Source organism: Tenrec ecaudatus, chromosome 2, assembly GCF_050624435.1.
Source record: "Tenrec ecaudatus isolate mTenEca1 chromosome 2, mTenEca1.hap1, whole genome shotgun sequence".
Classification (NCBI taxonomy): domain Eukaryota; kingdom Metazoa; phylum Chordata; class Mammalia; order Afrosoricida; family Tenrecidae; genus Tenrec; species Tenrec ecaudatus.
The window spans coordinates 254,153,961-254,176,925 of NC_134531.1; the positions used below are offsets into that span (position 1 = coordinate 254,153,961).

The 22,965-nt window shown below is 38.6% G+C and overlaps 1 protein-coding gene across 1 annotated transcript in view; it reads right to left on the minus strand.

Annotated features, from left to right (window-relative positions):
• EPHA6 (EPH receptor A6) overlaps positions 1 to 22,965 on the minus strand; it is a 1,136,602-nt gene that overhangs the window by 259,068 nt on the left and 854,569 nt on the right. Inside the window, 1 exon segment of the mRNA XM_075543438.1 lies at positions 21,658 to 21,843. Within this exon segment, the coding sequence (XP_075399553.1) occupies positions 21,658 to 21,843 (186 nt within the window).

Below are 22,965 nucleotides of genomic sequence, written 5' to 3' on the forward strand. Positions count from 1 at the left end.
ATAAGAGTGACAAAGCCGCACCAGACAAAGCAACATTCTGGTGGTAATTCTTCCAAAACAGACTTCTTTGTTCTTTTGGCAAATACCAGTCTGTGGTCTTTTTCATGTTCTTCGCCAGCACCATAGTTCAAATGCACTGCTTCTTCTTCTTTCAATGTTCAACTTTCACACGCATATGAGGCAAGTGAAAATACCATGGCTTGGATCAGGTATACCTCAGTCCCCAAAGTAACACCTTTGCTTTTCAACTCCTTAGAGAGGTCTTTTGCAGTGGAGGAACACGTTCCATTGAGGAGGACTGGGTGTATGTGAAGGCAGCAGGGTTACAGTGAGATGCAGCACATTCACTGAAGCCACCGATCCAATTTTGTTTTGTTGATCTGGTGCTGCTGTCAGTGATATGTCCGACATATCACTAGTGGATAGCTTTGAGAGAAATGTTTTCTCTTCGAATCCACAGTTAGAAGTTCTAATTCTGGGTATCAGCTCTATGTGAAGGCTTTCTCTCTGTGTTGATTCTGATGGAAAGATCTTTTCCTTTTTAACATCTGTGGTGCTGGTATTCCTGGGATATCTAGATGTGCCTAGGCATCAATCTGCCTCCAGGTCTAGGCAGATCTCAGTGCAGGGAACTGGGTCTAGGTTGCAGTCTGTTTCCAGCTCTTCTTTCTTGATGGCAATCAGATCATACCTCTGTAACTCTCACTTAGCCACAACATAGGGGAATTACCAGTGTATCCGAGAAGGCCTGTGAGTTGAGTAAGAATTTGTGGCTTGTTCTAATGGCAAACATCGCCTAATCATTTTTAACAAAACATGATCCTACCAATTGAAATGATTCAACACAATGATGAAGTACTGGAAACACTCACCTATAACAAGAAATTTGGAAGCTAACTACTTGGCCAACTGGCTGGAAGAGATCCATATTTGTATCCAGTGCAAAGAATGATGACCCAAAGAATGCAACAATTATTACATGTATTACATGTAAGTAATAGTATTACATGTCAGTATTTTTACATGTATTTAAAATTTTATATGACATCAAATTATTACATGTAAGTAAAAGTATTACGTGTAAGTAAACTTTTGCTGAAAATCATTCACCAAATATTGCAGCAGTACATCAAAAGGGCACTAGCAAATATTTAACCCACATTCAGAAGAGTACAGGGAACAAGTACTATTAGTGCTGATGATAGAGGCATCTTGGCTGAAAGAAGAACGTACAAGGAAGATGTTTACTTCTGTTTTATTGATTGTGCCAAGGCACTCAACTGTGTGGATCATAACATACTATGAATAACATTGAGAAGAATGGGAATGCCCGATCACGGATTTTCACTTTCAATATGGACAACAACACAATGTAACGCAAACCAAAATCCTGTGCAGATGGGTAATGTTAAGATCAAAGGATAAAAAAGGTGAAGTTGTTAAGGATTTAATCTTGCTTGGCTCCACAATCCATAGTCATAGGAGCAGCAGTCACGAAAATACATGACACGTTGCCCTGGGCAAATCTACTGCGCAAGATTTCTTTGAAGTGTTGCAAAGCAAGGGGTCACTTTGAGGACGAAGATGTGATGGCCCAAGCCCTGGTCTTTTCCCGTACCTCATATGCCTGTGAAAGTGGGACACTGAATAAGGAAAACCAACACAGAATTGATGCATTTGAATGATGGTGTTCATAAATAATGTTGAAAATATGATGGACTGCCAAAAGAACAAATACATCTATCTTTGAAGAAACATCCAAATTACTCTTTAGAATTGAAGATGACAAGATGGGAGTGTAATCAGGAGCGACTAGACCCAGGAGCAGGCTATCATGTTTGGTAAAGAAGGGAGTGAACAATAGGAAGACACTCAATGAGGTGCACGGTCATAAGTACTGCCAGACTGGGCTGAACCCTATCCAGACTGGCCAGGATGGTGCAGAATCAGCAGTGTTTTGTTCTATAGTACCAGGGTCACTATAAGTGGGAACTGGACAGCACCTAACAAATACAACACCCTGCCTCATTAACCACACACAGATAACGGGATTTGCAAATCATAGGAAAATTGCATTCTGGTGCAAAATGGAGGCAACGTCACAGTCTTGAGAAGCATGGCCTCGCCAAATTGACACATATTTTGGAGGACACAATTCAAAACACAAACTCTCACTCATTGCTGTTCCATGCCTGTCAGTGGATAATACATATAAAAGAACAAAACACTTCCTGTCCTGCTGTGTCAGCCTCACATTTGATGTTATGTTTGAGCCAACTGATGGAGCGACTGTGCATCGATCTCCGCAGGGCTCTCTTTTTTGCTGACTCTCTACTTTACAGAGCACAAATGCCCTTTTCTAGGAGTCATGTTTCTTGATAACATTGCTAAAGTATGTGAAATGAAGTCTCTTAATTTTTTTTAGTAATGAATAAAGACAAATTTGTTTGCTCTTTTTTTCTTCCTTATATTTGTTTTTAAACAGTTTGGTACAAAATCAACATATAGAATTCAATAGTTCAGTGATATCAGTAAGAATTGTACAATCATCAGCACAATTAATTTTAGAACACTATTCTCTCTTGTACTTATCATTATTAAATCCCCATTTCCCCTCAAGCTCCCCTGCCACACCCCCAAGAAACTCAATATAGATTGGTTTATTCTCCTGGCAGTCTATGGTACTTTCAATAGTCTTCACCAATAACATAACTCAAATTCTTCTTCAATAGTCCTTATTCAGTGTTTAGATTTCACGTGCATATAAGGCAGCTGAAACTACCTTAGTTTTGGGCAGATGCACTTCAGTCCTCAAAGTGACATCCTTTCTCTTCCACACTCGAAAGGGGCCTGATGCAGGATGTTTGCCCAATGCGATACATCATCTGATTTCTTGACTGATGCCTCCCTGACTGCTGATTATGGATCTAAGTAAATTTGACCATTTCAATATTATCTCTGTTTCTCATGCTGCTATTAGTCCGAATCTTCACACTTTTCATTTAGTTTTAACCCTTTCTATCATCAAGGCCATATCTACTAATCCTTCTTCATTGAGTTCAATTTTGGGATTTCAATCATCAATAATTACCAGTGTACTCTTGTTGTAGGTTTGATCAATATTAGACTGTGTTTGTATAAAGGTGTTTGTATAATTCTTAATTTTTTAAAATTACTAGCTCTAGTGGTTGGTGTATAAATATGATTAATAATTGTATTGATTGATTTTCCCTGTAGGTGTATTGATAGTTCTACAGGACAGATAGCATTGTACTTCAAGATATATCTTGAGACACTCTTTTTGTTTATGAATACCATTCCTCTTGAATTGTGGAATAGTTTAAAAATTAAGGATTTCACTTTGTGGACGAGGTGTGAATGATCTAAGCCATGATATTTTCATTGTTATCATACATTTGTAAAAGGAATTAATGCATCTGAGTTATAACGTTGGTGAAGAATACTGACTATTCCGTGAGCTACTACAAGAACAAACAAATCTCTCTTGGAAGAAGTACAGCCAGAATGCTCCTGAAAAGCAAGCATGGCAAGACTGCATCTCATGTACTTTGGACATGTTGTAAGGAGAAACCAGTTTCTGGAGAAGGCATCGTGCTTGATAAAGTGGAGGGGCAGTGAAACAGAATGAGTTGACACAGTGGCTTCATCAATGAGCTCAAACAAAAGAACAGTTGTGAGGATGGAACATGGCAGGGTACTGTTTAGATCTATTGTACATAGTGTCACTATGAGTTGAAACCAACTTGATGGCACCTAACAACAATAGTTTTATTGTTGTGAGCAACCTTTGGCTGCACTAAGTTCGATTCAATAGAAAAAAAAAGGATTATGTGACAAAAAATTGTTTTAGATTTAAAAATAGCTTAATGAAAATAGATCAGCATTATTTTATTATATTTGCATCATTGGGAAGTTGCTTTTTGGTAAAAAATTAAAAATGACATAACTACTATTTACTGCGATACTTAATGTCTACCTACATATGAGCATTTCACGTTGGGTTTTTCTTTTCTTAATCGTTTTATTAGGGGCTCATACAACTTTCATCACAATACATACATACATCAATTGTGTAAAGCACATTTGTACATTCGTTGCCTCATCATTCTCAAAATATTTGCTCTCCACTTAAGCCCCTGGCATCAGCTCCTCATTTTCCCCCTCCCTCCCAGTTCCCCCTCCCTCATGAACCCTTGATAATTTATAAATTATTATTTTGTCAAAACTTGCCCTGTCCGATGTCTCCCTTCACCCACTTTTCTGTTGTCTGTCCCCCAGGGAGGTCATATGTAGATCCTTGTAATCGGTTCCCCCTTTCCAACCCACTCTCCCTCTACCCTCCCAGTATTGCCACTCACACCACTGGTCCTGAAGGGATCATCTGCCTTGATTCCCTGTGTTTCCAGTTCCTATCTGTACCAGTGTACATCCTCTTGTCTAGACAGACTTGCAAGGTAGAATTGGGATCCTGATAGAGGGTGGGGGGAGGGGAGGAAAGAAGCATTTAGGAACTAGAGGAAAGCTGTATGTTTCATCATTGCTACATCACACCCTGAATGGCTCGTTTCCTCCTCAAAACCCTTTGGTAATGGAATGTCCAATGGCCTACAACTGGGCTTTGGGTCTCCACCCTGCACATCCCCCTTCATTCACAATGATATGATTATTTGTTCTGATGATGCCTGATCCCTTCGGCACCTCGCGATTGCACAGGCTGGTATGCTTCTTCCATGTGGGTTTTGTTGCTTCTGAGCTAGATGGCTGCTTGTTTACCTTCAAGCTTTTAAGATCCCAGCTGTTATATCATTTGATAGCTCAGCACCGTCAGCTTTCTTCATCACATTTGCTTATGCACCCATTTGTCTTCAGTGATTGTATCATGGAGGTGAACACACATTGATATGATTTTTTGTTCTTTGATGCCTGATAACTGATCCCTTCGACACTTCGTGATCGCACAGGCTGGTGTGTTTCTACCATGTGGACTTTGTTGCTTCTAAGCTAGATGGCTGCCTGTTTATCTTCAAGCATTTAAGACCCCAGAAGTGATATCTTTTGATAGTCGGGCACCATCAGCTTTTTTCACCACATTTGCTTATTCACCCGCTTTGTCTTCAGCGATTGTGTCAGGACGGTGAGCATCATAAAATGCCAATTTAATAGAAGAAAGTATTCTTGCATTGAAGGAGTACTTGAGTGGAGGTCCAATGTCTTTCTGCTACCTTAATACTAAACCTATAAATATATGCACATAGATTGATTTCCCCATCCTCATGAATAAATATATCTGCATATATACATGCCTTTATTTAGACCTCTATAAATGCCCCTTTCCTCCTAGCTCTTTTGGGTTTTTCTTTCTATGGCTGACTTTTCATGTTTATAAATTGCAGAAAGTAGATATCTTCATAATGTCTTTGAACAATGTAATATTAAAATACATACATTTTAAAAGGGGAATACCTTAATATAAATAAAATATTTCTCATTCCACTAATTTGACAAACTTGTCCTTTGTAACTTATGAAAGAAATTCAGATTTGATTATAAAGGGGTTGGAAATAAGTAAATGTTAGTCTGTCTACTGAAAATTTTGTGATTTGTAGTTAGCCTACACTTGTTCAAGTTCTGTTTCTCAATAGTGTTTTGAAGTTACTACTATGGGCAAATAATTGGCACTATTAACAGAAGGACTTTATGGTCTAAGGAGATGATTGATAAGATTCTCTATTCTAAAATAACAAGGATATATCTCGGATAAGCCATAGGCAGATTGAAGAGCAGATTTTGTGCTCACACTTATCCAAGCTCGAGCTAAGAACAATTAGTTATGACAAGGCACTGCTAGATATTTGCCTTCATGAAGGAAACACTGGAGATACGAGTGCTATAACAAAGTGTGCTGAAGAAATTAGATGATGCCTGGCTTTCAGTCCAAGGTCTGGGGTCTTAAAGGCTAGTTTTCAAACATCAGCTATCTAACTGAGAGGTCAACTAATCCCACATGAAGGAAGCACATCAACACCTGTAATCCAATGATTGTAAATTATATAATCCAAATACAAAGGAGGGAATTGTATCAGAACTTTAATTGTAAGAGTCTGGTGTTCAGAAGGCTATGCACAACAGTGGAAGACCAAATACATTTATTTGCAGGATCTACATGCTTATTTGTAGGATCTACATTAATTTGTAGGTTCTACTCCAGTGATTTCCCTCTATCCATAAGTGAGGAGTGGGAATAACTTGGTTATCTGACAAAGAGTATTGTAGAAAAGCCTGTAATAGATAAAAATGATAAATATGACTTGAATGGTTCATACTTTGTTACTTTATCTCTCTTTTGATACACTTTATGCTTGTTCTGGTTTTCAATATTTTCTGCGTTTTTTCATATTGAAGTTTTTTTTTAAGTTCCTATCATAGAGATATATATATTTTCTGCAGTACTTGATGATTTTACAGTACATGATTTTACATTTATCCAGTAATTATAATTCATGAAGTGTCATTTTACTTCCAATACTGCTGCTTTCAACACAGTAACTGCTTTAAATAGAGTAGCTGCTTTCAACACAGCAGCTGCTATCTACACATTAGCTGCTCCCTACACATGTGTGACTGGTTCACATAAGTACATTATGATGCTAACCCTATCACATCCATCTGTATTTGTACATGGTGTATGTGATGGGGTTGGCGCAACGATGTCATCACGCTGGGTACTGGTATGTGGGTGTATCTGCATGTGGGTGGACCTGCCTGGAGACAGATAGAGGAGTGGTGTCTCAGTTCCTAAGACCATCAGAAATATGTATTTTTCTATGGTTTTGGGCGGACCCTGTGACAGGATTGTTCGACCCCCAAAGGAGTCATGCCCCACAGGTTGATAACCACTGATTTACAGATTAATAACAGGAATATACAATCTACTCCAGAGGGATAAGCCACTGAAAACTTAGGTATATCTGCAGAATGTTGTCTGATATAGTGCTGCAAGGCAAAATACTTGACCACCTCCGCATTCAGCTCTGTTTATCATGCTATCTGTTGGTACAATGGTGAGGATTTTGATCTTCTTTATACTACATTGGCTATAAACCTTGATCTTCATCAGTGAATGCTTCAAGTTCTCCTTAGTTTGAGCAAGCAAAGTCGTATCATCTGCATACCTCAGGAAGTTCATTTATTTCCCTCCATTCCTGATGCCGAATTCCTCTTCATATAATCCAACTTTTCTGATCAATTGTTCAGTGTACAGATTGAATAAGTAAGGAGAGATGATACAACCTTATTGCACATCTTTCCTGAATTTAAACCATGCAATGTTTCTGTCCTATCTAGGCTGAAGTTCTGCATTCCAATCCAACACTAGTGCATTTTGCAGGAGGAGTATGGGCATCCGCCTTAAGTGTCTGGCCACTGATGGCAGTATTTTTCTGTGACTGGAACCCTTTGACGGCACAGTATCCTTTCCCCGCTACATGTGTTTTTCAATGCTGTCATCCTGATAGGTTTCATGGACCACAAATTCCCACACAAAAGAATTTATGCGGGACTTTGAAGGGGGCTCCGAACCCGCATCTAAGGCAACCAACACCCGCTACCGGGATGGTGACCCTGGGCTTGGCTAGGGTTATTGCGGTATCTGAGTACAGGCATCTTCAGTATTCTTCAGCAAGCCCCAGCAGTTCACCAGCCGGGAAGGACTATGTTGTGGCTCCTGCTGACCCTTGCTTTTGCGGAAGTCTGGGGAAGCCCGAGTCCGAAACTGATCACGCCGCACATGACTGCTGAGGTTTGGTTGTAGAAGAGACCTTTGGGGGTGGAGCCTGGCCCCTGGCCGCCAAGGGGGTCTTTTTACTGGGTTTTTGGCACCAATGTAAGGTAGTCGAGAGGTGCCAGAAATCAAATCAGGCGTTATTGGGGAGAAAAACCCAGCCAGTGATCCGCAGTGTCTGGACCGAGGGAGTCGTGTTCCCGGGCTTTAGGAGTGACCCTTCTATTGCCGGGAGAGATGTGGCTGGGCTGGCCCTGGACCCGTGTCTAGTAAGGTGGTCAGGGATTGGAGGTACAGGCTCGTTCGGTTTCCTAACTCGACAGAGGTGTCTGCCAGGGATTGGTGGAGCAGGCGCGCCTGAGTCCCTGGCCATAGGTACCCGCCCCTCCATATTGAAGTTTATCTCTGTTATCTCCTACTTGTCTGGATAATTTTACATTTCTTAATTAGTAAATAGAGTGGATCTCCTTAGCAATTGAGAACTTCATTGCACTTGAAATCTTAACAACGTACTGAAAAACTAGAAGCATTATTTTCAGTATAACAACTGGTACATTTATTTCATCTTAGTCCAACAGTGAGTGTATGCTGCTAATCCTGTGTAGAAAAGCTTTCCTCGTTTGGCATATACAATCTTCTAGATTTTCTGTTTTTGGTAGTCTGCATGAAATATGATTTTCTGAGTTTGTAATTAATATGATCTATAAGGATTTGTTTTATTTGCTCAGGATAAATTTGTTTCATTTTAAGGGACACGTTAAGCACAGTTACCTAAAATTTAAGAAATAATATTATCAGTTATAAATTATTTTAATAGAAATAATCTGTCCCTCTATTTTGGTAGAACAAGCTACCATGAAATTCTGGTAAGTTCACTCTTGACATTTTCTTTCTTTAAGCACTCTTTCTCTGTTTAGATCTCTTCAACAACCTAGTCCTTTCTACCCAGGTATGTCTTCCTTAGGGATACACTGGAATTCCTGCCATAAGACAAAATGTATATTAAATAAATAATGAAATCACAGAAACGGTGGGGTAATGGAAGACATTTTTGTATTCTTTCATTCTAGGTGAAATGAAATATTTCAGTGACTGGGTATATGAAAGAAAGATAAAGTCACAGAAGTGGCATAGCTTGTATTTATAAATTGCTGTACTAAATACAATAGTGTGTCTCATATAATACATCGAGATGGTAAAGTGAAAACTGAACTTCTATCAAGGAAACCATGCCATTAATATTCGAGAAAAAGGTCAATGCATTATTTTCAGAGCTAAGAAATCATGAAACAGCGCCTGCATCTGAATGAAATGAAAGGGGAAACAATCACTGATGTCTTTGGTTTGACATTTGTGAAGAGCAGAAAATGAATAAATACACTTTAACTGATCAATGTAACCTAATAAAAATGTCAATACATCCGCATTATGTAGTTTATATCTCAATCATCAGCAGACTGTGGTCTACCTACCTTTATTTCTCATGCCTCTGAAATGCAATAATTTATTTCTTTATTTGTTCCCAATTTGGGGTTGAGTGCTACCACCTATAACATTTACATTTTTTAATGTGAGGGAGTATAAGGTATGAAACATCTATGTTTACAACTCCTGCTTCCATACTGCATTTGGCATGTTGTGTTATGATTTAAGTATATGACCTAAAATTATACTGTGTCCTTGGCCCTCCATCCATTATATTAAAATCTCAGTAGCCCCGTTGGACGCCCCTCATTTTCTCTGAGATAGTACCACCAGTCTGAGAACTGCAGTAACACACCATCTACACTGTCTTCTTCCCATATTGCAGCTCCCTCTCACCTACTCACGCTTTGTTCCATCCCTTGTAGAGGCTCTGCCTAACCCAGCCATTGCCCACAAGCAGATTAAAATGATCACTGTAATGCATATATATTTATCTTGGCAGGTTTACTATTTTTGCTTTGCTGAGTAAACAAGGATATAGACTTCATCATTTACTTTGCACTTCAGTTTGTTAGCTGGGTATTCAAGCTATTCGCTTGTACTCTGTCTAAACATTTTTTAGAGCAGTTTCAATTCTTTGGTAATGAACCCAACCTTCCTGATGCCATTCGAAAACTCCTGAACTGCCTGTCTCCTTTTCTGCATTTGACTTTATTTTTTTCTATCCCAACTCCACCACACTATTATAAACTCAGCCTCTCAAAATCTCCAATATATATTCCATTATATTTTCAATTTCATTTGCATCTGAATACGGGGGAGACTTTGATTGTGATGAGGGTGTGCAAAGGGCAGGACCTGTGAATACATACGTCATTCATTGCGTGTCTCTCACACTGCTGAGCAGACAACAACTACTAACCCTGGATAAGGAAAAATGACAAGGATAAAATAAAAGGAAGCAAAAGAGGGCAGAGTAATAGAAGAAAAAAGAACAAGAAAGTAAAGAAACAAAGCACTAAAATTTTCAAGAGTTTCAAGTCTCAAATCTATTTTAGTACATTCTGTCAGTCCTATTTATATGAAATTGGCAGCTTCTATCCTAATTATAATTTCACAATGTATCCTTCTTCTGAACGCCAATTATATTTAATTTACCTTTTGACATTTTACTATCTACCTTATAATTATTTAAGTATGTGCTTTTTTCTATCAGAGGTCAAAACCAACTTGGTTTCAAATACTCTTCTCCCTAAAACAAACTGATTCCTCATGAATAAATAGTTAATTTGAAAGAAAAGATAAAATGAGGTTGCAGCATCTTGTAATGGCAGAAATTAAAGAGAAAAAGATTAGGTGTGTTGAAAGGACTCAGGAAACAACGTGAAAGTACATCCGATGCTCATGTGGAAATAAATCTGAGCAACTAAATTGATTTCAAAAGTATTGCTCAATAATCTGTCAATATTTTTGTATTCATAGTGATAAAAACAAATGATAAAGAGAAAAAGTAATGGAGAATAGGGGTTACCTGAGGGCCAGTCTACAAAATTATTTAATAGTATATTCTATAAAAATTATTGTACGAGTATTTTACAGGCTGAGGAAAGATGGGGAAAATGAGATTTCACAGGGGGGCAGTAGAAGACAAAAAAAAACAAACAACTAAATTTATGTGGGATTCTGGTTTGGACCTGAGACAGCAAAAAATGTATTAATAAAAAAGCTGATGAACTGGGAATAAAAGTCGGCAGTTTCATACATAGTATTGTAGCTGTTTCTCCTAATAGGCCCCTGATTCAGGATCATATTGCTCAACAGACTGAAACATTGTAATTCATAGGTTTTCAGAAATCAGTCCATATCATCAAAACATTGAAGTATTAGTTATGGAATTAAATAAGGACCTTATAAGACTACCTTTCATTAATTTCATGACTTTTTGAAAAGGGGGCCCATAATCATTTCAATGATAGGTGTCTACTTGTCTTTATCTAGTATTTGTGAGATCACCAATGGATTCAACTATAACAATTGTGAGGATGGTCCAAGTCCAGGCAATATGGTTTTGCTGTTATTGTACATGTCACTGCTGTGAGTCAGAACCAACAAGAACAACACATAGGATCAGCAGGAAGTGGGGGAATGCAAACCAAGAAAGATTTACTAGTTTACATTACAGTCTGGCAGGGGTTTCTTCTTCTTCTGAGTTCATTAATGAAGTCGCATTTATAGTGTGTGTTTATCTAGAACCAACCGACCAAATCCAGTGTCATCAAACCCTTCATCCAGAACACACTGCACCATGAATGATTTGGATTTTTAATATTTTATAAACCAGCATGTCTACATCTTCTAGAGAGTTTAATTTAAGTACTTATAAGGAAACTTTATACGAGGGGGTACCAAAAAAATCCAGATGTGATGTGAGGGGGATAGTGCATTTTGGAGTTCATTCCACCAGGTCGGACTGTTAATCAAACTTTCGATTTAGGGCTCTGAAAATATTGTGTAACAATATATGTAAAAAAAAAAGGCATGATTTATGGCCGACGGGGGACTGGGTTTGCCACCATGAAAATTCACTTGCTTACGCAGCCATCTCAGTGCACCAGTTTGGAAAAACATAGAATGCCTCCCTAGTCCCACGCACCTGACTCACCTGACCTCACTCTGTGACTTTTTTGTTTCTGTGAATGAAGAGGGGCATGAGAGGATAGTGATTTGATGACTTAGAAGTGAAGAAAAAAATGAGGGAGGTGCTGTCAGCCATCCAACTAGATGAGTTTGAAAAATGTTTCCAAGAATGGAATCACAGATTTGACAAATGTATTAAGTGCAATGGAGAGTACTTTGAAGATGATAAGGTTGTTTTGTAAAAAAAAAAAAATTAAACACATAACTTTGAAAATAATATTCTGGTTATTTTGGGGGGGTGGGTTACTCCCTCCTGTGTATATATAATGCCATTTACATGTCATAATTCTATACATTTGCTCTGATTGCTTATAGTTCTGTGTTTCTTTCACAGTAAACAGTTACTAGAATTTCTTACATTGTTACTCTTTGTTTTCAGCAACCATTTAATGTATTATTATTAAATATTATATATCATGAAGAAAGAAAGTACATCAAATCACATTAGTATGATGTGTTCATAATAAAAAATCAAATACACGCAGTGGGCATCTTTTTCTTCTCTTTTGTGCTGCCCCTTGTCTCGTGCTTTCATCTTGAGTTTCCTCTATCTCCGTTTCCCTACCCTTGCTCCTCCTCCTGTTGGTTCACAGAGCTGCTGGAGCGTCACCTGAGTCATGATCTCCAGCTGTCTGGTCAGCTTTCTTTTCCCTTCCATTCAGCAGCTACATCAAACCTTCTCCAACTCCTTAAATCTTGCACATAGCATCACAGCCAATGATCTTCCCTTTTACAGTTTGAGGGACAAAAGATCTAGCTTGAGAGGTAGGTGGGCACTACAAAGTTTTCCATATCATCTGTATTTATCTCTACACATTTAGGGTCAAGGTGGTAGGTTTTCTTTAAACTCCTCAGAGATCTTTAATGGGCAAAGAAATATGGGATAAACTAGAGGATGCTTGGAAATGTTTCTAATGTATCATGAATGCAATCTAAGATTGAAGAGGAATGGTGGATGAAATAAGAGGAGGTGGACAGGGACCTGACCCAGGAGACATGAATGCTGATGATAGTGGTTCTCAACCTGTGTATCACAACCCCTTTGGGGTCGAATGGCCCTTTCATAGGGGTTGCTTGATTTATAACAGTAGCAAAATTACAGTTATGAAGTAGTAATGAGAATAACTTTATGGTTGGGAGAGGGGTCACCACCACATGTGGAACTGTATGAAAGGGTCGCGGTGTTAGGAAGGTTGAGAGCCACTGGCTTAGGGAAATGTTTGGCTCATAATAGCAAAGCAATTAGTAGCGATGACACTTCAGTGAATGATGACTGAGAGAACACTAAGCATTCGGAATTTTAAGAAATCAACTTAATCGAATTTATATTTTAGAAACTACCCATCTGGCAGCAGCAAACATACATCCACTCTCTCTATTGTCCATTGTAATCTGGCATCCACCCTCACAGACACTAGTGGACTGAGTTCTTCCAATTATTCTATCAAATAAATAAATAAATATATATATATATATATACATACATACATACATATACATACACACACACACACACACACTTTAGTTTGCTTTTCTTCCTAGCTAATTTTATTCCATTAGCCTCTTTCTCTTTCTTAGAAATTGTTCCTTTCATGCAGAAGTGGTTATTTCTGTGTCTTTCCTAAGCCTCGGTCTGCCTTCTGAGTAATCCCCCACTCCTCATGGCTTCAGCTGCCAACTACTGTTCCCCACATGCAGAGCACCTTGCCTGCATTTAGAGCCCTGACTCTCATCCAGGCTGGGAAGCTGCCTGGGGGTCTTTAACTAACAGTCCTAAGCTCTTCAAGTCAGAAGTTATGGTTGTCCGTCCAAACCTTCATTTCTCTGTGATGTCCCCTCCATCCTCTCAGGAACGAAACCCGGACAGTCACCTGTAAATGACGTCAATTCACTCTTTGAATCTAACCAGTCACCACACGCCCTCAGTTTCACCTTGGAAACAGCTCTTCAATGTATTCTTTACTAAATAATTTTACTGAATTCATCTATCTTCTCAATATTTTTCATTGAGATAAGCACACTAGCATCCTTCCTGCCTCTATTTGTTTTTTTATGTAATCTTTACTGTTTTACTTTTAAGGTACCCCAAAATACACCAAATTCTTACTTGATACAAAAGTTTGAACTTATTTCTTCACTGTGGAATACGCTCATAAAAGTCTTGGCATGACGTACTCCCTCTGGCTTTTGTTCATTACCTAATTGTATTTATCTGTACTTTGCCTCACCAGTAGGTTAAAATGCTTCCTTTCTTACTACTTTAATAATAATGCCTAGTGGCACTCAACAAGTGCTTTCAACGTTGATGTGAATGAATGAGGACAGACATGGACGCTTCCATCAGGAATAGCATAGGCCACCTTGTATTGGCTCACTTGCTCATTGCTCCTCATGGACTGATACCGACCAGGGATAGGCTTCTCATGGGCATTCAACCTATCCTTTCTGTATCTCTATATTAAAAAAATATTTTATTGGGGGTTCTTACAGCTCTTATCACAATCCATACACATATCCATTGTGTCAAACACATCTGTGCATATGTTGTCATCATCTTTTTAAAAACATTTTCTTTCTACTTGAACCCTTAGTATCAGCCCCTCATTTTTCCTCCCTCCTACGCTCCCTCCCCCACTCCCCTTGGTAATTTATAATTATTTTTCATGTCCTACACTAACCTCTGTCTCCTTTCACACACTTTTGTGCCCGGTAGTTGGTGGTGCTCAGTAAATGTTTATTGAGTGAGAAAAACAAACACAAAACAAAACTCTGGACCTACCTTAACTAGTAAGGCGGATGACTTATAGAAAACAAGACAACTAAATTACCCTGATTATGAATTATGTTGATAAAATTGATTCTGAATTGTGTTGCTAACCACAAGATTAGTAGTTCAACCCACCAATGGTTCTACAGGAGAAAGCTGAGGCTTAAAGATGAGGAATAGAGTCTACAGTCTCCAAAACCATAGGGAGCAGCTCTATTCAGTCCTATGAGCTTGTTAGCCATTGAAATCAATGAGATGGTATTGAGTTTAGTTTATTGTAATATACATATACCTTCCCCCCCCCCGCCCCAAGTTATTGATTGTGTTTACTGGAAAACAGTTATCTACAGTTTTTGATTCTCTACCCTGTGGTTCCAAATTGCCCTTTTTCTTTTTAACATGGATAAATCACATTGACTTTGTAGTCTTATACATATAACTTAAGAAAGATCAGTAATCTGATTTTTCATGTGACTCTGAAATGGATGTTGTTATGATATAGCAATAGTGCCGATTTCCCTTACAAGAATCCTAGTGGTATTTTCTCACTTTTGGCAAAATAATGGAATTGTTAACTATTAGAACTAGATGTCACGTGGTACTCCATAGTCTGTTTTGCTACATGCAACGGTCTGTGCGGAGGAAATCACTGAGACTTACAGAAGATAAATTATTTGTCCGAGAGCCTGGGTGATGCCCTGGGGACAGGGATTCTAGTGCCACGTGAAAAGCTGGTGTCGTAGAGGTGCCGTTAATTGACAAGAAGAAGGTTATGTTGACGCCAGAGACGGAGTTCTTGGACATTTACTGTACAATGTTGACCTATTTGAATTTGTTTTCTGTCTTCCTTAGATGTCATGTGGATCCACTGGAACCCTCTGAAATGAATCGGTGATATTCGGGAGAGCTTGAGCAGACCCAGCACGTTGTAATGGCTTCCAGACTGTCATAGGAAATTCTTGGGGATGTTCTGAGATAAAATGAATTTTTGATTAGGGATTTATTTGGTACTTTGCATGGCTCCTATGAGTCCTTAATAGAATTATGACTGCTATGAGAGATGAGATATGGCTAGTGTTTATAATAAAGTTGTTACCCACTCAGCTGGGAGATAGACACTTCATTATTTCTCCTATTTGTTCTTCCAGCATTATAAACTTAATGCCCAGTATTCTAGACTGTGGTCAAGTGCACTCTGTTTCTTCGTTATTAAGTCATAATTCTTATCTTCTTAGAAGAGTAGCAGTTTTTCTCTTTCTGCCTTGTAGTTAACAACACTGTTGTGTACATTATCCATTACAATCTGTTCTTTAACTGATGACTTCTATGTGCATTTTGGAGAAAAAGTATGTGCCGAGCATATTGCTGCAGCTTGACTAATCTCTTTTGTAACAGCTGTGTCTCAACAGGTCAGTGCAATTGTGATGGATATCAAATAAATAGGTTCACCTTTTATCAGATATACTTTTGTAATGCAGCATTTCATCATTTTCTTTGATATTTAACATAACAGCTGTTATATGACAAAATACAAGCTTTATAATAATTATCTCTCAGAGATAAAACCAACACAAATTACTAAAGCATGCAGATTAGATTTATAAAAAGATCTCATGAAGATTTTGATCTATATTTTGTTTTAATTGTAACTGAGACTCTATGGATTTATTTCTGTGAATCCCAGGATAGTCTACAAACGTGCCTGTATAAACCTGCCCAGCATCTTTATAGTCATCAGCATTATCTTTTATGGAGTCGGGTATTCCTTAGGGAGCATTAATTGCTGGCTATCTCTTAGCTATTAAAGGGCTATCTTGGAACAATTACCATGTATTTATGGGAATGAGGTATTCATTTATTTATTGCCTTTCTCCTTGTGTTGCCATAGCACTTGAGTCAAGTAGATCACAGTGTAAACATGTCAATTTATGATTGAAGGGATTATTTCTTTTCCATCCCCAGCACTCATATAGACAGCACCTTCCGTAGGGTTTGCTCCTACAGGCGAACACAGTGCATCTTTCACTAAAGTCCATTAGTTACCTAGGTGCCATGGAGTTCGTCCTTGCTCTTAGCAATGCTCGGCACAATGGAACAAAGCTCTGCTCCATCTTATGCCATCTTAACCACTGTTGTTAGGGTTGAGCCCATTTTTGTAGCCTATGTGCTAATCCATCTCATCGAAGGTCTTTATTTAGTTTTTTATTAGGGGAGAGCCCGACCCTCTAATTTATCAAGCAAGATCACCTCCTCCTGAGACTTGTCTCTCCTCATAGTATGTCCCAAGGAAGTGAGAGTGCCACCATTTCCACTTAAATGAGCATTCTCGCTCTAGGTCTCCCAAGAGAGATTTCATTGCTATTCTGCACTCCATGGGGGTATTCCATGTTCCTCATGAACTCATGATTCAAATACATCAACTCTTCTGAAGCCCTCCTGATTATTTGTCTGGCCTTCCCGTGTATAGGAAGCAACTGAAAATACTGTGGCTTGACTCAGATGCACCTCGACCTTCAAAGTGAAACCCTTGCTCTTTAATGCTTTATAGAGATACCGTGTAGTAGATTTGCGAGTGCAATACAGTGTTTAAGTTCTTTGTTTCTTCCAAGAAATCGGATTGTGGATACATATTGAGATGTAGTCAATAAATATGGCCCTTTGAACCATACTATCTTTTGTGATGTATTATAAATTCTATCCACTATGCTGTGGGTTATACTTCCATTTCGGAGGAACAGCTGAGTTAGGCTAGTGAACAGGAATAGATGGGATGTATTCTGAGTATTCCCACCTTAGGAAGGTTGTGAACCACCACCTTTCCTTGGTTGCCTTGGTGGTATTGTCTGCTGAAAGACATAAAAACAGACCTTCATCAAAACCATTCCTCGTTGTCTGAGAGCCATCTCTCAGCTTGGAGAGAGGGGTTCCTGGGATTACCAAGGAAGAAGAATCACAAGTAGAGTATGTTGGAAATCTTAGCCACCATGGCACATTGAGAGGCCGAGGACCAGAGAGACTTGGCTTCTGGCTAAGGAGATGTGCTGCTGAGGACTGAGGTCACTATCCTTAATGTTTACTGATTCTAACTTGTGGTGACCTGTGAATTTCCCGAGTAAACCTTTATAATGGCATTTTGCCCATGAGTTCTCTGCGGCCACGGCAAATGAATGATCAGACGTAGAACCCAGCAGAAAGTAAAGTGTTGTGGGAGAAATAGGAGGTATCAGAACTGCAGAAAGAAGGGCGGAGCGGGAGGTCTGCCTGACCTCTGTCTTGTGGCGATTGGCCTGGGGAAGATGTGGCGATGGATTCTTTTCCCTGGCAGAGATTAAGGAGGGCAGATGTGGTTTCTGCAATAAGCTCTAAAACCAAAATCCCACTGCCACCGAGTCGAGTGACCTAGAGGGCAGGGTAGAACGGCTCTTTGGGGTTTCTGAGACTAACTCTCAGTGGGAGTAGAAAGCCTGGCCTCCTGCCAGGAAACAATGGCTGGTGGTTTCGAACTGCGGACCTCGCGGTTAGCAGCCCAGCTCATAATCCACTCTTCTACCAAGGCTCACCCCTCTGCGCCAGTAGTCCACTGCCAAATAAATCCTGCATAGTTTCATGCTCTTTTGCATTTATCATAATGTTGCTTATTGGTCAAATTGTGAGAAATTTGGCTCTGCCAATATTGAGTTGTAATTTATACTGAAGGTCATTGATCTTCATCAGTAAGTACTTCAGGTCCTCCTTATTTTCGGGAAACAAGGTTGTGTCCGCTGCATATCACAGTTTATTACAGAACTTTCCTCCAATTCTGATTCTACATTCTGTATGATGGTGTCCATTTTTTTGGGCATTTGCTCAGCAGACAGACTGAATCATCATGATGAAAGAATCGAGCCCTAACTCACCTTTATACCTTTTGTAAAAGATGCAGTATCTCATTATTCTTTTCGAACGACTATCTTTTGGTTTATGTATAGTTTCTGCATCAGCACAGGTAAGTATCCTGGAATTCTCATTCTTCGGAAGGTTATGCATAGTTTTTTATGATTCACGCAGCTGGATGCTTTTGCATAGTCAATAAAAACACAAGCCAGCATCTTTCTGGTCTCTGCTTCCCGTCAAGAGCTGTCTGATGTCTGCAATGATATTCTGCACTGCATGTCCTCTTCTGAATCTGGCCTGGATTTCTGGAAATTTCCAGTCAATGTACTGATGCAATTCTATTGCATTACCGTCCACACAATTTTACTTGCTTATGACATTACTGATATCTAATATATCTTTCCTAGACTTCTTAGAATAGACCTTTAATTTATCGTTATTTCTTGCTCTTGTTTTTCTTTATAAAGGACTGTGACTATGTAGTCACATACATATAACTTAAGCAAGATCCATGGTTTGATTTTTAAATCAGGTTGTTAGTGATGTAAAGGAATTAATCCACCAATGGTTCAGATGTGTGTGTGAAATGAGCTGTGTATTTCCACTGGAAAATACGTGTCATATTACAGCGTATCTTAGTAAGCCTATTTTGTTAATATCGTATCAAGAATTCCCACTATTTCATAGGACTATAAATCTATTCCCTTTTTGAATGACTCAATAATATAGAAAGAAGTTTTAAATGGGTGTGGGAAAATGGAATTGAGAGCAATTTCCCCCTCAACAAACTGTTAGAAGCCCTTTTATATATGATAATGTATGCATGAAACAAATCAGGATACATGAGAAAAGATTATTAGTTGAATTTATCCAAAGGAGAAAGCAAAGACTTGATTTAGTTTTGGAAACTTTTAGAAACTTTATGCATAAGTACGTGTAAGAGGATTTTGACAACATACTTAAATTGTTTGAAATGCTTTGTAAAGGTTAATAACTCAATTTTAAAAATAGCTTGCCTGCCACATAGGCATAAAACAGAAGGAACAGCTAAAATGTACACACTAAGTTAATATGAAAACCAGAAAATAAAAACTCTTTCTTTGATTATAGTTCTGACTAGGTATTGTATCATAGTTGGCTCTTCTCAAATTTTATAAATTTAGGGGCAATTCATTTACTCCTCCAAGTGTTTTTTTAACATATTATTGTTCTTATTTAATTAAGGTAATATGATTAGGGTGAGTTATTATCTAGCAAATTTTGAAAACTGGGGGAGTGGAACAGGTAGTGCAGTTAGGGACACCTTCATGTGAGCATCAGCCATGCCACTTGTCATGGAGAGATGTGCTGGTGTTAGTCCATCTGTATGAGCTCTAGTTTATCTTACTTAAACATAAAAAATGAAAATGAGGTAGACATGGTAAAATGTATATGTTAAATACTCGGTACACTGTAAAAAAAAGCTACCATGAATGTGGCTTACTATGAATGATATGTTGTTAAATGCTTTATACACTTAAAAACATAATTCCTTAACATCCTTCAAAAGTGAGGGTTAAATATATCTTTTTATAGATATGGAAATGAAGGATAGAGATGTTAAGTGATTTTTCCAACATTGAAACGTCTTAAGTGGCAGGAGCAAACTTCTTACCCTGTTTGATTATCTCTTGCTGTGTAATCTACAACCCCCAAACTCACAGGCTTACACTGACAACTAGAACTTTATGGCTTGAATCAATTGGGTATGGCACTTCCCATGTTACACGAAGTCAGCTGCCATTGCAGTCATCGTTGGCAAGATGGAAACTTCAAAGATGACCCACTGAGAGGGTTGGGTCAGTGCTGAGGGTTGGTGGGGAGCTCAGATGGGCTTGCCCACTGCAGCACCTCAGCTCCCCTCTTGCTTACATTGACTTATGTGGCCGGCGCATGTGGAGAAACTCCCCTCACCATGGAGGCTGAACGTCAGAAAGGAATGATCTAAAAGGACAAGCTTCAGTGGCATCAATGGGACTTCCTAAAAGGCCATTGGCTGAAGTTAGCTCCATGGGCAAGCCCTGGTTTACTGCCAGAGAGCACCAGACACAATAGTGTGTAACTACTAGAAGGCCACCAAAGGGATTTTCACCCAAAGGACCTCCTTCAGTCTTCCAAAGTAGCAGGACAACGCCTCGTTAAACTCTTGGTCAAGGCCTCCTTTAAGGTATTTAGGCATTTCATACAGATCCGTAACTACAAAGAGTGGTCACTGCATGCTTCTAGTATGCTTGCATCTTCCGTTTCCAAATATTACATTGTATTTTCAATTATATTTGAATAGTTTGAAAAGCAATATTATATTTCATGAAAGAAAAATAGCTCTTTCAAAGATTAAAATTATATTTATGTCATTCTACATTGGGCTTAATATGTTATAATTAATCAATAAGTTAAATAAGAAGGAATATTGCTAAGTTTTATGCCCTACTATTATTCAAATAAAAATGAATATATAGAAATGTATTTCTTAGAGTAGATGATTAATTTTGTACTAAAAATTCTTTCAAAGGAATGGTTTTGATCTTGTTACTTTTGTAGAATAAATATTAGAAGAATTGGTTCGTATTATTTTATACAAATTATAGGAATTTACTTCTAATGGCATTTGTGTGATAGGTTCCACAGAGAGCTTTTTATGTAAAAGTTTTACTCATGGTGAAGTATTATTCATTTACATATGAAGCTTATTTCCAAACAGAACTATTTTACCTTAATGATCTCAAATATTTCAATTATTTCTTCTATAAATACTGACATTTAGGCAGCTTTAGAAGAAGTGAAAAAGCTTACAGAAATTAGAGAAAAGATACATAACCCTTTACTCTTGACTCATTACTTCAAGCTAGGTTAACAATGATTTAAAAGCTATTTGGTGACCAGTGCAAACTCTGATAATGTCATTGTCTAATCAAGACCTTCAGAGGTGGTATCAAAGATGACATTACAATTAAGTTATTTCTATAATGAGTATGACATTGTTATTAAAGTCTTTCTCTCTCTCTGTTTGAAGCACTGAGGTAAAGACAAGCAATGAAGACAAATAGTAACTTACTTTTTGTGACAACACCTTCAAGATGGATGATATTTGGATGGTCAAACTGACCCATGATACTAGCTTCTCTTAGAAAATCTCTTCTTTGGCGGTCCATGTGGCCACCTTTCAAAGTTTTGATGGCCACAGGGATCTCTCTTTTTCCTGGTGTTTTCAAACGTCCACTGCAGACTTCCCCAAATTCACCTAAAAATAAAAATGGAAGGCATTAGTTTGTTTAAACAGGATTGTTATCTGATGCTTGCACTTGTATAATACTTGTACTAACATCTTCTTTTGGTTGTTAACAGAATGACTCTCAAGTATGTTGTTTTCACTTAGAGAGTTTTTTCTTTCTTTTTTTTTTATTTAACAATTTATTGGGGCTCATACAATTCTTATCACAGTTCATACATATACATACATCAATTGTATAAAGCACATCTGTACAGTCTTTGCCCTAATCATTTTTTCCTCCTCTTTTCTTTTTTTACATTTTATTAGGGACTCATACAACTCTTACCACAATCCATACATATACATACATCAACTGTATAAAGCACATCCATACATTCCCTGCCCCAATCATTCTCAAGGCATTTGCTCTCCACTTAAGCCCCTTGCATCAGGTCCTCTTTATTCCCCCTCCCCCCCCATTCCCCCCTCTCTCATGTGCCCTTGGTAATTTATACATCGTTATTTTGTCATATCTTGCCCTATCCGGAGTCTCCCTTCCCCTCTTCTCTGCTGTCCCTCTCCCAGGGAAGAGGTCACATGTGGATCCTTGTAATCAGTTCCCCCTTTCCAACCCACTCACCCTCCACTCTCCCAGCATCGTCCCTCACACCCTTGGTCCTGAAGGTATCATCCACCCTGGATTCCCTGTACCTCCAGCCCTCATATGTACAAGTGTACAGCCTCTGTCCTATCCAGCCCTGCAAGGTAGAATTCGGATCATGGTAGTTGGGGGAGGAAGCATCCAGGATCTGGGGGAAAGCTGTGTTCTTCATCGATACTACCTCACACCCTAATTAACCTATCTCCTCTCCTAAACCCCTCTATGAGGGGATCTCCATTGGCCAACACTTGGGCCTTGGGTCTCCACTCTGCACTTCCCCCTTCATTTAATATGATATATATATATACATATACATGTATACATATACACATACATACACACACTTATAGAGAGTTTTTTCTTAAAATTTAAGTTTGAAATGACAAAAGGCTTGGCCAGCGGCATTTGCATTGAATAATGGAACAATGCATTTTCATATGCTGTACCACAGGGGCTACCATGAATAGATCTTCCCGATCTACTGAGAAATT